At 38.2% G+C, this 15,925-nt stretch overlaps 1 protein-coding gene, 1 long non-coding RNA gene and 2 other non-coding genes across 4 annotated transcripts; 2 read left to right on the forward strand and 2 right to left on the reverse strand.

Annotated features, from left to right (window-relative positions):
- The first annotated feature begins 933 nt into the window (after window positions 1–933).
- On the forward strand, window positions 934–4,696 carry LOC144653053 (uncharacterized). The gene is made up of 3 exons (XR_013570659.1): window positions 934–1,166; window positions 1,273–1,327; window positions 4,257–4,696. It is a non-coding gene; the product is annotated as an uncharacterized LOC144653053 (long non-coding RNA).
- A 6,839-nt stretch (window positions 4,697–11,535) lies between these two features.
- Trnas-cga (transfer RNA serine (anticodon CGA)) lies at window positions 11,536–11,617 on the forward strand. The gene has a single exon. It is a non-coding gene; the product is annotated as a tRNA-Ser (tRNA).
- Window positions 11,618–11,923: 306 nt separating this feature from the next.
- Window positions 11,924–11,995, reverse strand: Trnag-ucc (transfer RNA glycine (anticodon UCC)). The gene has a single exon. It is a non-coding gene; the product is annotated as a tRNA-Gly (tRNA).
- Window positions 11,996–13,142: 1,147 nt separating this feature from the next.
- Window positions 13,143–15,330, reverse strand: LOC144653054 (uncharacterized). Its single transcript, XM_078512968.1, has one exon. It carries the CDS (start codon window positions 15,066–15,068, stop codon window positions 14,331–14,333), a length of 738 nt encoding a protein of 245 aa, XP_078369094.1. The 5' UTR covers window positions 15,069–15,330; the 3' UTR covers window positions 13,143–14,330.
- Window positions 15,331–15,925: the final 595 nt, after the last annotated feature.

Below are 15,925 nucleotides of genomic sequence, written 5' to 3' on the forward strand. Positions count from 1 at the left end.
AAGGCAAAAGCTTTTGCTTTTTCCTCCTTCAATTAAAAAAACATGGACTACACTTTGCCTTTGGCTTTGGGGACTGTGGTTCCTTTTTCATATCCATCCGAAAATTCCGGTTACGTCTCGAGATAGACAATTTCAAACTTTGAGGTTCACGATCAGTGGAAGGAAATGTAAATATAACGCGGTATTATGGTGAAATGCTTAGGAAGAAAATGTCATTGAATATGTAAAGATGAACAAATCTATAGGATACAATTTTCACACTGTACAAACAGGATGACACAAAACGAACAGATATTCATTAATTCACGGACGGCATTTCTATTCGAGGCGAAGTTAAACATAATTTTCTCGCCCGCGTTAATTAAAATAACGTTACGTGATTCAGGTACAAAGAAATACAAAATTTCCTTGTAAGGTATAAATAGTCTTCATGCTGGGAGTAAATTGTTAATTTACTTCGCCTTCACACACCTAAGTGTACTCTTAAGTTCTGCAGGGGAGTCAGTTAATAAACAAGAAAGGTCTGATTTACTAAGCTATTTACTTATTCGAAAAGTAAGGGTCCAATATAAAAAATTAAATCGTAAGTTTAACACCGTCATATAAACCTATCGGCTTGACAAAGAAAGTGAAATATATTGTATTTCCTATTTAAAAGTGCGCTTTTAACTTCCCCAGCCTGTCAGGTGACTGGCCTCACTTCCGATACTTACGTCGAGAACTTCAATTCCGCCCATGACATCCCAGAGAGCTCAGCACACGATTAAGCATTAATGTTTACCGCATAAGATATGAATCACGCAAATGTGTCAGCTCTATTAAATTATAGAAAATCTTTAAATCAAGAAATACGAACTCTCATAAAAGTTTCTTTGACTAAGTTGAAGTGTGCTTTCGCAGCGATATTCTTTTGATGTCACTTTTCATGGCGATAACCGGATTCTATGATTATTAAATCTATTAAGTTCGTTTCTTATCCGTGCACAAGGACTTTATTTCCGTCATTTTTGTATGTAAAAGTCGCCTGTTGAATGGCGAGTGTCATTTTCGCTTAATTATTTCTCAGCGCCTTTGTTCAAAAGAGCAATTATAAGCCCACTCTTAATAGAAAATTCTCTATAAAACCTGAAGCACGAAGATTGACGACGCCGCGAAACCACTGAAAGGTGATAACACAACGCCCTTTATAACTTCTTCCCTCAGCTTTTGTACAACAGATGATTTATCTTTTGGTACAGGATACTGATCGTTTTGTGTTTTTCCTTCACACAGGCGCCATAACTTCAGCAACATTACAAACGTAAGAGCTTGAATTTTAATTTGTAAGGTAAGTGAACGAAGAGCAGTCCTCAAAAATATTCAGGATGTTTATATGACTGGCAGAAGTAAACATATGACTACTTTGTCGATAGCTTTCAAAGCACACATGGTTACCTTCTTTCTCTCTAAAACTAAAACTAATATGAACACAGTTTTATACACTTTTTTTGATCCGATTGCATAATATGTTTGTTCGTGTTCTTTAAATCTTACTATCTGTTAATTATTCCTTGTTTGGTTTTTCTGCGGAGTATCCTTTTCTTGTTTTGAAGTGGTGAAAAGTACACTGTGAATTTCACTAGAGCCTCCGGCTATGGTTTTTTATTGATTACAAAATCTTAAGCAAACGACACAACTTACAATTTTCCTTTTAATTCACCACTGTCTAAAGCTGACCGTCGTTTCGTTAATAAGGAGTGTTATTTTATTTCTCAGCTTTATAAAGCAATGCCGAAAACCACAGCATCGATCTCTTTTTAAAATTAGTTCAAATATTTTTACGACCACTTTTTGTACATTTGAAAAATAATACGTCAGTGAACATGCAGTTCCTCGATTGTTTAGATCAATGAAAAGCTCGACGCGTAACACGCATTGTACTCTGGCTACAATGCTCTTTGCCCCTCCGGGAAAATTTTTTTGAAAAAAAAAGTAAACAACAGTTTCACTCTGGTCTCCTACTGGATGACGTTAAGTGGCTTCTTTCACTGTTTTGACTTTTCTTTTTCTCATCACTAAATTTGTCAAGGTTGACTTTCTGGCGAACATACTGAACGTGGAATTTATATGCCAAAGATTTATTACAGAAGGTCGCCTTAGTTTTATGTGCAGTGTACACATTAACAGCGTTTCTTAGCTGCATGATATAAACACTTAAATAGGCGTTGGCCGTCGTGTTAAGAAGTAACTGTTCTGACGTCAGTGAAATTGAAGAATAAACAAATTGTGGATCACTTGTGAACTGAACGAATCCTGTGCCTGAGGGGAACCCCTAGAGATTACTTCAATTATTTTGTACGGTCTATGGTCTTCTTCCATCATTACATTGTTTTAATGTTTTGAATTAACAATGTTTTAAAGATTATAAAATAGGGGAAACCATAGTTCTCAAAAATTGGTAGTGTTTACAGTTTATTAGTCAAGCCCATGTATCGCCGACTAATTAAAAAACTGCGATACTGCATGGATAGCCAGAGTTAACCGGCATTTTGTTTAACCACAAGGACAATTAAATTAATGGTTAGAGTTTATTATTATTCAATGTAAATTTTTATCTGATATTAAAACATAGCTAAACATGAGGATCAATTTTATTCCAATCACTTTCTAGATCACAAAACAGTAAATTCATAAAGTTGCGTTATCCAGGGACGTTTTAAAATGGCCGAAACTATTGAGTTAATTAATGTTGATCGCAGCCGGCAGAATCAATTCTTCCCTTTCAGCTCCTTTCCAACTGTGCCTCTATTTGAGGTCTTTTTATTACGCTCGGAAACGATCTATTGAATGTTTTGTGATTAAAAGATTTAAATTTTGCAAGATCTTAAAATAAGTTCGCTGACCTAGTTTCACTACACGTTGGTGACGTGCAGTATCGTGTCTTTGTCTTTTTGCCAACTTAAGTACAAATGAAAACTTGATGGAGCGTTATGTTTAGCCTGTTCCAGGCGTTCGGTTAGTTCTCCTCCCCTCTCCTAATTTTCTTTTTCGCTCGCCGTTTTTCGCGCTTCCCAACTAACCGAACGCCTGGAACAGGCTACGTTTTGTTTAAAGGGAACTTTTACAATTTCTTCAAGAAGATCGCGCTGTTTGGTTTTCTTCAGCCGGTCTTTAATTAATACGATTTAAAAAAATGTTCTGTTTAACCTTAAGATCATCCTGTTTAATTCAGCTCAAATCGTTTATCCATTCAACGACTTTCCTTTACTTTATCGCCCCCTTATACGCCTGGTGAGTAATTTAGCATAGGCACCACTTTTATTGCGTTTAGCACTGTACGATTCCGGTGACAAGCATTATGCAGCTTCCGATCCGTTTCATTTAAATATTTGGTTTTTCTATCCATTAATTAGTAGTTACTTAATAACAGAGTTGGGCCTTTAGCGGTTGGATCAATGAAAATCTGTAGCTGTAATCATTTGTTAATTGGCGCTTTTTCAACAGCAATTCAGAGAAAATAGAGTTTTTATTTCAGCAATGAGTACTTTGAAAAAGCTAATGTCAATCAATGCATGTACCTCGCAGTTTTTCTTCATTTATATATTCGGTATCGTCATCATTTCTGTCGGCGCCATTTATAGACCAGAAGGCAGCCACGCTTCCGCTCTTTTCGTTGCCATAAAAGGTACCGACAGATAACGATAGCGGTAGATGTATACCAAATTAGGTTTTTAAGATTTCGGAAAGTCGTTGATGTGGCTTCAAACAGTCTTCAGTTTTGATTTGGCTCCACTAATTTCAGCCTCTAATTTGCGAAAGTAAAATGGTTGCCATACCACTGACCACAGCGCTTTGGTTTCATCAAGTGCAGCCACCTTACATTTGCCAGTTTAAATAAATTCTTTACCTTTTTTGAATCCATGATCGTTAACAGCATCTCGCTCAAAGTTCGGTTTTATTCTGCACTTTGAAATTCAACGTTTTTCATTTGATCACGGGCAAAACGGCATACTTAATTGGCGGCAGAACTTGTAAAACATGAAAAAATAAAACTCTCCACGTTTTTTTATTTATACCTTGGCAAAAACGGTTTCACAACAACAACAAAAACAATTTTCACGTATAAATTGATAATAATCCATTCAGCATACGTAGCCCTCGTTTCATCGCCGCTTGATTTGTGACCTTGTGATGCTATTGTTCCCCCGTTGTTCACGGGCACACACGCGAAATATTTTCCATTAATGTTGTTAATGAAGAAACGTATTTCATTTCAGATGAGGAACGTTTCGCTTGTACTGGTGATCACCTTTTGTTCAGCTGTAATTGTCACCTTGTCTTCAGCACAATGTGACTGCTATGGCCAGTGGAATCAATGTATGAGTGGCTGTGGTGGAATGACCTGTGCAGGTGCCTGTACCGACGCGCATGATGACTGTATAAATAGCTGTGGAAAACGAAGCCTTCCATCCAAATTCTGGCCATCAAGTGACTATTTGAAACGAAAAAGACACGACGCAACAGAAAACGTTTAAAAAAGAATGCTCTAGATAAATGTGTATTTAGCTTCACAGTATTTAAGATCACGGATCAGTACAGTACAGTAGAAATGTCATATCTTGTAACTCATTGCAAGGTGGACCAACTCCAATGTTTCATACCCACTGTTATAAACTTCTCTGGTCTCAAATGTGGATGATTAAATGCACAAAACAAAGTTTGTTTAACTCCTTTACTGAACTTGACGATGACTTGGTTACACTCTGTCGGCAATATACAATGTAGTTGATACTTCCAACCAAAACCAACAGACAATTTAGGACGGCCCGGATATCACTGGCTAAAAAAGCGGCGCTGGATATATTTCATGCATCAAAGAGTGTCGATATCCTAAATGGTTATCGCAGTTCTCAGTGTAAGAAAAATAATACCGATTGTCTTTGTACTGTTGTTTGTAAAGAAATGTTAACGAGGAAATCTTGGAACTTCAGTAAGGTATTCTCTGCAACACGACGCCACGCCAAAGCCAGAAAATGTGCCAGTAACACCCGCCTGAACTGCCCAGACACCACTCCTGGAGAAGCTCAGCGCCACATGATAGAACCCCGATGTGCAGATGCCCCGCAGAACGCCCGAGGAAAAATGGCAACAGAGAAAGAGAACAGAACCCAGGAGAAAGAGCAACAGCAGCAGCAAGAACAGACGAAGAGACGCACGAGCACCGACAGGCGACGGGCAACACTCACCCCACCGAGCCAGCACACAGTGACTGAACGACAGTACACTGAGTACGAAAAAAAACAGCAGCTCCGGCCACTCTAACAATCATTTCAACATCGCAAGTTGAAACAACTTTCGTCTAGCAAGCCTTGCACCATTTGGCTTATAACCTGGCAACGCAAGTAAATACAACTCATCTTGTCTTCTACGTTAGTATGGCGACACGGTAGAGGACTTCCTTTATTTGTTTGTTACTACATAAAACTGGTGAAACAAAACCAAAGCTGAAAAATTGTTTTGAACTAGTCAACAAAATTTTGCTGCTTAAGAAAATCTCGAATATAATTTTGTCCCGAGGATTTTCATAGTACAGTCAGTAAACTTGTTAACAAACCTCTTAAGCTGGCGACACACTTGGCGTTTTCGCCGATCGCGCGATCGGCGAAAATCGCCAAGTGTGTTGCTGAGTGGCCCGGTGCAGCGATTGCAATTTTCGCCGAACGCCGCGATCGGCGTATTAAATCGCCGACCGATATCTAGCATGTCAGATATCGGCGATTTTATTCGCCGATCGCTGGCGATCAAATTCGCCGCGACCAAAAGTGTCGATAAAATTCATGGTTGTTTGTTAAACGTACAGAGCGTTTCTACATGACGTCACGGCGCTATAATCCCAAACAATGAAATTTTCTCTTCTTTGAGAAGCCAGCTATTATGCAAAGTCTTTTTGAAACAAGTATAATATGGCCAGGAAAAGATAAAATTGTTACGTTTTGTTCTAAATGTTAGCACCGCGAAAATAGCGACGCTCCAAATGTAGCGATGGGAAGAGGCTGTTAACTGTAATCAAAATGTAACCAAGGACATTGCAGCTAAACATATCTCGGATTCAAGATATGAGCTGTAGATGTGAGCCCTGAAACATCTTTTAGCTGCCAAGATCAAAACTAAACCAAATGTGCACGACTCATTTGCGCGCGTTTTTAATAAATGGCCCATTTAAAAGCGCGCGCGCTAACCTCCGCTAAGCTTCCGCGCGCTTCAACCGTTATATTGTAACGCAACTGCAGAATTACGTGCGCAATCGTTACTTCAATTTTAAAGCGAGTTTCACCGTTTACTTCTACGTGCCAATTTTATTTTCCACATGGGCAAACGCCGTAGAAGAAAGGTGGAACTATGTTCCTCCATTTCACTAGAACTACAAGAAAAACGGAGGCTCCACAATACAGAACGTGAACCCTCGAAACGCCTGCAGGAATGTAAAAATGTAGTAGTTCAATTTCATGGTAATGAATTAACAATCCAGGCACAGGAAATGAATTAAACTGGTAAGTTGAACTTAGTTTTTCTGGTACGAGCAGCGCAATTCCAATTTTGGCGTTTAGCGTATACGTAATAGCATAACCGGCGGGATCTTATTTATCTGGACACTTCACGCATAACATCAACAAAACAGTGCAACGGAGAGGGACATTCTTTTCAAACTTCAAACTTTTTATTTTTAGGGGTACTGTATAAATGTTCTGACAGTACACACAACAATTTATGTCCTATAGAGAAGCGGACATAAGCAAATTATTTTTAAAAATCATCAGACATAAGAATTTTTATTGTTTGTTTAATTTAAGTATGTAAACGGACAAAAGATGACGTATTTTTTAACTATCCAGTCCCAGTATGTCTCTCATTGACACCGAGGAAGCTTGGATGATGCAAACATCAAGTGCATACGAATACGATTTCATCTGCGAACATGCGACCTGCTTGGACTGCTGGAATACACAAGAAGAAAGCCACGGTGAGAGTAAAAAGGTCGCTGCAGAAGAAACTACAGTGCAATGGGAAATGAATAAAGATGGAAATAAGAGACTGTATACACAAAAGAAATCGAGAGAGGAGAAAATAAAGAGTCTGAAAGAGCTTCTTCGGAAGCAGGAGAAAGCTATTAAAAAATTAACTGAAGTCCATACAACCAAGCAGACACAAAGTTCAGTGTCAATTGTAGAGTGTAAGGGAAAAAATTCAAGAACCAACCACTCCTCTGTAACAAAAAGATGCAGCAGACAAAGATTAGGTGCAAGAGGCCGCAAAAGCAGAAAGAAACTCGAGTCTTGTAACAGTACAAGGGATGTTGATATTTGGATGAGCAGAGGAGACCTGATAACGAAGGACGAGTTTCTTGCTGTTGTTGGATTGGTTCGGGTAGCAAAATTTCACTAACACGTGCACGACTCCAGGCAAAACTGAGTGTGTAAATCTCTCAAGTTTTGGAGAAACTCAGACAAGGATTTTACTCATCTTTTGCAATTAGGAGCGCAGTTTAACTTAATTACCATCCTTCTTTATTAATAAAATCTTTTAAACTTTCGGATCTCAGTTAAAGTATTTAACAGAAGGTGGAACATTTTCCTGTTGTCTGTTTATGTAAGCTGGGGGTGTGTGTGTGTGGGGGGGGGGGGGGTGGGGAGGCGTAAGATACGAAAATGGGTATTTTTGACAGTTCTTATAATAAATTCCACGTCACACACAAACTGAACCCGTTAGAAGAACATTTTAATGAAACTGGATAAAAGTTAAGGAAGGAAAAAAATAGAAGGAAAAAACATATTGCAATACTGTTAACAGTCACTGTTGGTTAGTTTCGGGCTATATGTTGTGGCTAGTGACCTCGGTCTCACAGATATCTACGGAAAAGTTCTGAAAATATTCGGAAATCTTCCAAAATATTTGGGAAATCTTCGCCAATTTTCAGGTTATGGTTATCTTTGGAAATCTTCACCTGATCCTCGGGTGATCTTCGGAAGTCTTGGAATGATTATCGGCTTCAAAAGGCTTTCAGTTGGCCATCTTTAAAAAGCTTCGGGTGACCATCAAATTTCTTCATACTCTGTCATACTAGCTTGGGAAAATTTCGTTGTAATTTGCACTCCTCAGTATCACAGCTTTGCACTCATGTCACACCTTCTCAGCACATGTAACAACTTGAACTTTCTTTTGAGCCAATCAGCATTCAGTGTTAAGTGTATTAATAACGAAGTAACAAAACTTTGTACTTTTAATACTGCCAAAAGAGTGACCCACTTCAGATGTCACTCAAATAAATTTATTAAGCATAACCTTCCTTTCCTGATCATTTCAAAACTGATAAAAGATATCTACGGAGTGTTCAAAAATAATCCACAGATGTCACTAAGGATTCCCTGGGAAGATTCGAAGATGTTTGTGAAGCACATTGAATATTTTATCATACAACACTCTGTGAAACAGCCAGACAATCAGAACACTCATTTTAACATCAAGAATTGCCTGTCATAGGCATGAGGTAAAATTAATGTGCTAAAAATAACTGCAAATTCATCTAAAGAGGGGGGGGGGTGATTTAGAATCCTCTGAGCAGGTTGCCAAAGTGGTTAGGGGCTCCAGGGATACAGGCACAAAACAGCTGGGCTCCTGGGCTCTGCTCTCCCCTCAACCCCCACCCTCTGGCACCCTGTGTGAGGATTCTAGACTCCAGGGTGGAATTAGTCTAACCTAATGTGCATGTTTCAGGAGACCCCAGTGTACTACATTGTAGTTTTTCACTCTGGCTGGCATAGAAGGCCCAAACTCAGTATGGACCATTGGAACAGTGCTATGCAGCAACAGTTTATAGACTTTCAGCTACAGAGAAGTCCTAAACAATGCTAAAATAAAGCTATTAATTCAGAAATAAACTTCACCTACTTCAACATAGGGCTGTCTTTGTGTCTTTTATCCAGCTTTGTGGAGTGAGGGGTTTTCAACGTAATTGGTTGTTTCTTTTAATAAAGCGCTTTTTATATGATGGAAAATGGCAACCAATGGCGGCCAACAAACTTAGGCCACACATTGAGGTAGGTAAGTGAAGTTTACTTCCAGATTAATAGCTTTATTTTATCATATATTGAACTAAGGTGAATTTTCCATACAAAGTCTGGATAAACCATACACTGCAGAACATCGTATTAAAAGTGCCTTAGAATATCACATAATGAAAGCTCTATATAAATTAGTAAGTTATTATTATTTATTAAATACTAAGCTTTGGCTGCCAGTGGTTTGGACTGGTCATCAACGCAGAAAAGAAGCATTGCAGGGCAGTTTCACATCTGCTGTGTTATATTTATAAACATGGAGTTGTTGTTCCTAGCATAAGACTCTTTGTCGTCTTGTTTATTGCCTGGTATTTTAAAGCTCTCCAATAACCATCTTCCCACTCTGAAAAAACCTATGAGCATCTCTTTAATTAATTATATAGCTGTCAGTTTATCCAATATCGTCACCACAAGTATCCTTTAATTTCTCAGAACTGTCCAATTTTTGCGTTCGACGAAGGAGATTGCAAGCCTAATTTTGTTTCTTGTGTCCTGTGTCTTTTGAGTTGGTATGCCTGTGTACTGTTATGCGGATTGAATCGAGCCGCATTTTGCACGCAGATGTAAGGGCACACATTTAGCCTCCCCCGCTTAATTTTTGCAGCAGTGGGCAAATCTCAGCCAGGAAACTGGTAGCCACAGATGGCCTCGATTTCATGCAAAACAAGATGGCGTCCCAAACTGAGCTCAGGAACATTATTTTGCTTGAAAAAAGGGCTAAAATTGTGTGCCCAAAATTGTAATTTTGCCAAAAATGTCATGCAAAGCATTAGAGGGTTATCTTCCAAGGGAGAAGAGTTGTCTTTAGCCACTAAAAGAAAAAAAAAGAGAGGAATCGAGTAAGTTGATGCGTAGTTTCGTACAGAGTTCGTTCGTTTTGAGAAAACTTTCTAAGCACATATAGGGAAGGTGGCCGTTCTGCTCACTTCGCTTGGAGTTTGCTCTCTTAAATGGTCAGTGACCCCTACTTTTTTCTTAACGGATTGCGTTTGTAAATTAATATCTACGTTTTGCGAGAAAATGAAAAAAATCTATCGAGTGGAAGTTCGTTTTTAATGTCCGGCTGACGTTTGAATTACGATTTTTGAGCTTTTCGCTTTTTACGGCTTTTTGCCGTAAGACATTTTTAATGCCTTTTTCAGGGTTAAGTCTTGCAAAAAGGATATCAACATTAGGAATTATTTACGTAACGGACGCTCTTCTACAAAATGTGACTAAGATTGTTTGCCTCTGTTCACTAATATTCGATATTATTAACTACAAGCCTTGTAAACATTGCTGAATTACGTGCGCCAATTTTTCAAAATCAGGGTAGTTTTCCACACGCTTTATCTCTGAAACAAAGTTGGTGACCCCAATTTTTTTTACATTTCTGAAACAAGTTACTCTTTATCTGGCCGCAGTAAAAAATTCAAAACTATTTCCAGAAGTTTGTGGAAGTTTAAATCTCGTTTAGTGCCAAACGATAACAAGTCAAGTGAAATAAATAATAAGTACTTATTACGAAAGTAATTATTACTTTTGTGTACATGATATTTCATTCATTCCATGTTCCTTTGGCTCGTCAGACAATCTTTCTCACACTTATCCTCCTCGCGTTTAGTGAGGTATAAGCATAGTAGGTAACTAACTTTGGTAACTAACTTTACTAGTAAGCTCACGAAATCGTTTTTTTTTTTTTTGCCAATTCCTGCCTACCTTGGGTCTATTTTACCTATAGGTTGAACGCACTCCCATCTCTGATTACCACTAGTAATAGGATTAAATTTGGATTGTTTCAATTAGGACTTTCAGTTAAAAATACAGACCGTCCTATTTTAGAAAAATAGGTCAGCCAATCAAATTTCACCCTGTACTTTGATGTAGCGAGCTTCGCAAACTCAGGTGAACAAAATTGCACTGTTTTATTTTATTTGTGAAGACAATGCTTTGAGCGAGTTGAACATCATGCTGCGTAACGCAGCATGATGTTCTTATGCTTATTTTACTGGAGGCATTCCCGTTCATTGTTTACGCTGGATTGACTGTCTAGCTATATAATAAGTAAGTACGAAGACTGCATGCTTGCCCAATTTGAAAGTGATTAAATAAATAAAAAATCATAAATTAACAAAACAGAGGACTTCACTTGGAGTTGAGCTCCACGCCATAGGACCGCCAAAGCTGACAATTCTCCTGCTATTCTGTGAAAAGAATAAAAAATAGCCAGCTATTGCCTTCTTCCAAAACGTCTTAGGAGACTAACATCGATCGCTTTTACCGGTTTCAAAGAAAGGTTAAAGGGTGAATACAACGACTTAGGACGAAGGGCTTACCAGTCGCCGCAGCGTCCGCCGCAGCCGCCATTGCAGCCGCCATCTTGTAAGTAAGTACGACCGCTGACTACATAAACAACACACTTATTTTATTTACTACAATTTAACCCATAAGATCACGTGTCGCTGCGATGGCCGAGTGGTTAAGGCGTTGGACTCGAAATCCAATGGGATCTTCCCGCGCAGGTTCGAATCCTGCTCGCAGCGTGAATTTTCTTTTTCTTCTAATATGAAATCTTTTTCTTTTGTTTTATCGGTTTCCCAAGATTTTTTTCCATTGATGGATAGAATTTATCCCAGAAAAGATACTTTCTATTTTACTGTATTACACGATTATCAATGAAATCAGGTCAAATCACGAGTTTACTCGGTATACTACTGTCCTCGAGTCCCTCCCCTCCTGATAAAAATATATCAGGAACAAAAAAAGTGTATGTATAAAGATATGAACGTTCAAAATACTGTACTTTATTTTAATAAACAGTATATTAAAAAAGAAGAAAAAAAAACACTTGCGTTGGCCGGGAATCGAACCCGGGTCAACTGCTTGGAAGGCAGCTATGCTAACCACTATACCACCAACGCGTCCATAAAATTTCCGATCTAAAATTTAAATACTTAAAGCAATTATAAAGTTATCTTTCTAGTGGACCGCTTCAATGACACTATTTGGCTTCATAATTTCCATTTATAGGTAACTGTAGTACAAGAAATCTTGTTGACGTCTCATTCATTAAATTTTTCACTCAAATATTTTCACTCTCTACAGTAAGGCACAAGAGGAGAGGGTTTTTGTCTCTAATCAATGCACGTACATGTCGTCGGCTTCCCAGAAGAGGTAGCCCATGTCATGTGAGGGACTTGGGGATTAACAAACGCCTCGGGGAAGTTTGTAAATCAAGAGGATGGTCGGTTTTCTTGAATAAAAGGTAGAAAACGACAATGTGGTACTGACGGTCGATGTTCTTTTCGATCTGTGAGCTCAGCTTTACCAGAAGACATAATCTAGATTATGTACTTCTGCAATACGGAGCTTATTGAATATTGTCTCGTGTTATTGAATGTAGCCGTAATATTGCAGGCTGGCTAACACAGTCATGTTGACCTTCCTTGGGTCTGTTTCGTGTTTGCCTTATAAGATAAGAACTTCATTAACGTGCCAAAATCGCTAGCATGCAATTTATGCTAGCGATAGCGAAGCCGTGTCTGGGGAGTTTGCTAGAAAAAAAGTGTCCCACGGGCGGGGAAATACAAGAGCTTTGAAATACACAGTTAGCAAAGTTCTTGTATTCGTTTGACTTGTTTAGGGAGGTAGCTGACATCTCATGCTAACGGTCTTGACTGTGATGAAATAACTTTTATAAACATCCCTAATAATAATAATAATAATAATAATAATAATAATTATAATAATAATAAAAGTTTTATATAGCGCCATATCCATGGCTCATGGCGCTTTACAGTAAAATATTATTACGAAATGAAATTTACTTAAAAAATTTGCATCAGTGATAAAAGAAAATACTAACAAATAAAATAGCTAAGCTGTAAAAATGGAAATAAAACTAAGAAAAATTAAAGCCTTTAAATGAAAAAATAACTCATTAACTAACTAACTTAACTAATTAACTAATAACTGTCTAACTAAACTATCTAATTTACTGGTTAACTGACTAACTAAAAGTCTAATTATAAAACTTGTTATAAATGTTTGGACCTTAATGTATTTTCACATAAAAATAATAAACAACTGTACATAACTTGGGAGCTCCGCTTTTAGGCTTGCCTAAATCTATATATTAAAATTTGTTAAAAAGGTATGTCTTTATACAAGTCTTAAAATTTGAGAGGGAGCCGCTCTCTCTTATATAGTTCGGGAGAGAGTTCCATAGGCTAGGTGCTACAAAAGAGAAACAGCTATGGCCATAGCTTACTAACTTCACAGATGGTATTTTTAGTAAGTTTTTAGGGGAGGATGGATTCCTGGTTGGTATATAAGGCTCTAGCATCTGAGTGATGCTTGAATCTTAATCCAATTCAGCTGGTTGCTTGTAAAACATTGAAATCCTGATTTAACGAGGTGACTGGGAAAAAGTAGTCATTACAATAGGTAATATTTTATCATGGTAAGTAGCTTTGGCTGGTCTGAGAATATCGTTCGGTACACTGGGCCTGACTTCGTATCTCATAAAGGGTTCGTCATCAGTCATATCAGGGTTCTAATTTGCTTTGTTTTATTTATTAATTAACTTATACCAATTTATCTTTTTGCGGTAAAGTAAGATAAGCTAATAAATCAAAAGAGATTTGAATAGACAAGTTCACTGGATCTGAAGGCAGAATAGACAAGTTCACTGTATCTGAGGCCAGAGAATGTTCACTTCAACCGGAATATGCATTTTTTTATTTTCCTCTTATTAACCAATTTTAATAAACATATCGCTACTGATTTTTGAAAGATGAACTGACTCCTGGAGATCCTAGAGCTAAAACCTGCATTAATAAAGCCTCGAGGCTTCAAGCTCTACTATCAGATAAATCTCTAGCTCTTCCTTTAATTAATATATATCGTTCATCAGTCGAATAAAACGATAGCAAGCAGCTGAGGTATGGCCTGTCTGTCTCAGCTTATGTATAATCAATTTATCTAATTTTGCGGTGCACCTCCGGTTTATATCAATTTTAATTTAACAGTAACTTCACTGCTAAGCGGTTTTGTTAAGTACAGCAAAGCAGTTTCTAGTATCTTCATTTCAGTTTGGAGTAATAGCCTAAAGAGATTCCTTGATAATTAAATATAAATAACGACCGATATAAATAACCTGTACCACACATGTATAGCAGCACCTGCTGGCCCATAAGAGTTTATCATTTCCGGTCTGGGTCGATTGCTGAGGCAAGCACGAAGTTGCTTACACTGTTATCTGTCAGTTAGCTCAAGCAGTTCGCCTATTGACAAGGGAGGCGGAAGGGAACGATAACTTATAAACTGAACAGTTTTGTCAAAGCTTTCGTACTTCAAACCCCCATCTTTTTTCATCTGTTTTGAGAATTCATCCTCCACCTTGCTGTGGCGAGGTAAAACAGGTTCCGGATAATATGTTCTTTCACGCAGCTCAATCTCTAAATATTTTTCGAGCGAAAGAAGTTCTTCTTGTTCCTTTTCAAGCTTTTCCATTATTTCCTCCATCTCTGCCAAAAGCTGGAGCTCTTCACTAGATAATGACGAATCCTCCATAAAAGACCTAATATCGGTGCTTGTAAAACTTTTCATATCTGTTTGCAGGATTTGTTCTAGTTCTGATACTCTTCTTGTAAGAATTACTCTGCCAATTTTTAGTCGCTCGTGCTGTCGCTTTATTTCGGAAAGTTCCTTTAGAAATATCTTTTGCATTTCGTCCATCTTGGAGTCAAAACCGTCCAATTCTTCTTTACTGGAAAACTGTATTCCCTGGGACACAAGTTGACAACCTGTAACATCATTGTTATTTCGCTCCGCGCCCAGAATTTCTCTTCTTACACATTTCAGTTCCATTTGCCTCTCGCTGATTGCATTTTCCGTTTTTTCGCCCGTGGCAGAATTCCTCTGTCCGTTTTCAAGCCACAACCCATTAAATAAAATTGACCAGAACCGCTTGATTCTATAACAGAGAGACATTTCGTAAAGACGTGCCCTCTCGCGTCGTCTTCGCACAAAGTATCATAGTAGCAAAGCTATGTAGCTAAACCTTTGTTCTTTGCGGCATTTTCTTGAGATGGATTTGGGAATTGAACTTGTTTTACGACACATGTCTGGCGGTGAGCTCTTTGGGTGGTAGAACCCAAAATAGGATGAAAGGTTCCTCGTTTCCAAGGTCGACCACCTAAAGCTAGGCGCGTCGCCTTACGACAAACAAAACAAACCCGTAAAACCACTTCTTTGTTTCTATCCCACGCACAGTGAAACAGGTGATTTGGTGGTTTTTCCCTGGTTAGCGTCGCACGTGATCAGCTGTGCTGTTTTTGTTCAATCAACCAATCACAGTGCAGAGTTATACTCGGGTACCTGTTACTTCGCGTTCTCTATTTTGAACAAGAAATTGCTTCCCTCGGTAGTTTCCAACATTGTCAACCGTGTTAATAACTGTAAAACGCTGTTTTAGAAATAAGCACACGGGAGGTGACACAAACCTATCTCAAGCAAGGTTTTTTCGTTTTACTGATCCTCTTGTAACTTGATAAATGTCAAAGTGCAGACTCAAAGCTTAAAGCATTCTGAGTCACTGATGAAAAAGGCGGCCAAAACTGTGATATATCAAACGCCATCAGGAAAGCAACGGCTACAAATGAAGTAGTTACTTTTGTGGGCTTTTTTTGAATGAGAACCTACATTAACAAGTATACAAACAAACCAATGAACTATAATTTTAGAGCAGAAAGGTTACCACCCGAGAAACATGATTTAAACAAAGGGCCACACCTTGAAATTGTTAAGGTAATTAAAAATTGTTGTCATTATTTTAAAGAAATGCGAGG

This window comes from Oculina patagonica, chromosome 5, assembly GCF_052425735.1.
Source record: "Oculina patagonica isolate OP01 chromosome 5, crgOcupat, whole genome shotgun sequence".
In the NCBI taxonomy this organism is placed as follows: domain Eukaryota; kingdom Metazoa; phylum Cnidaria; class Anthozoa; order Scleractinia; family Oculinidae; genus Oculina; species Oculina patagonica.

What these genes read in the sequence shown, in the direction of transcription:
- LOC144653054 (XM_078512968.1), bottom strand. Translation starts at nt 15,068, where the DNA reads ATGTCTCTCTGTTATAGAATCAAGCGGTTCTGGTCAATTTTATTTAAT.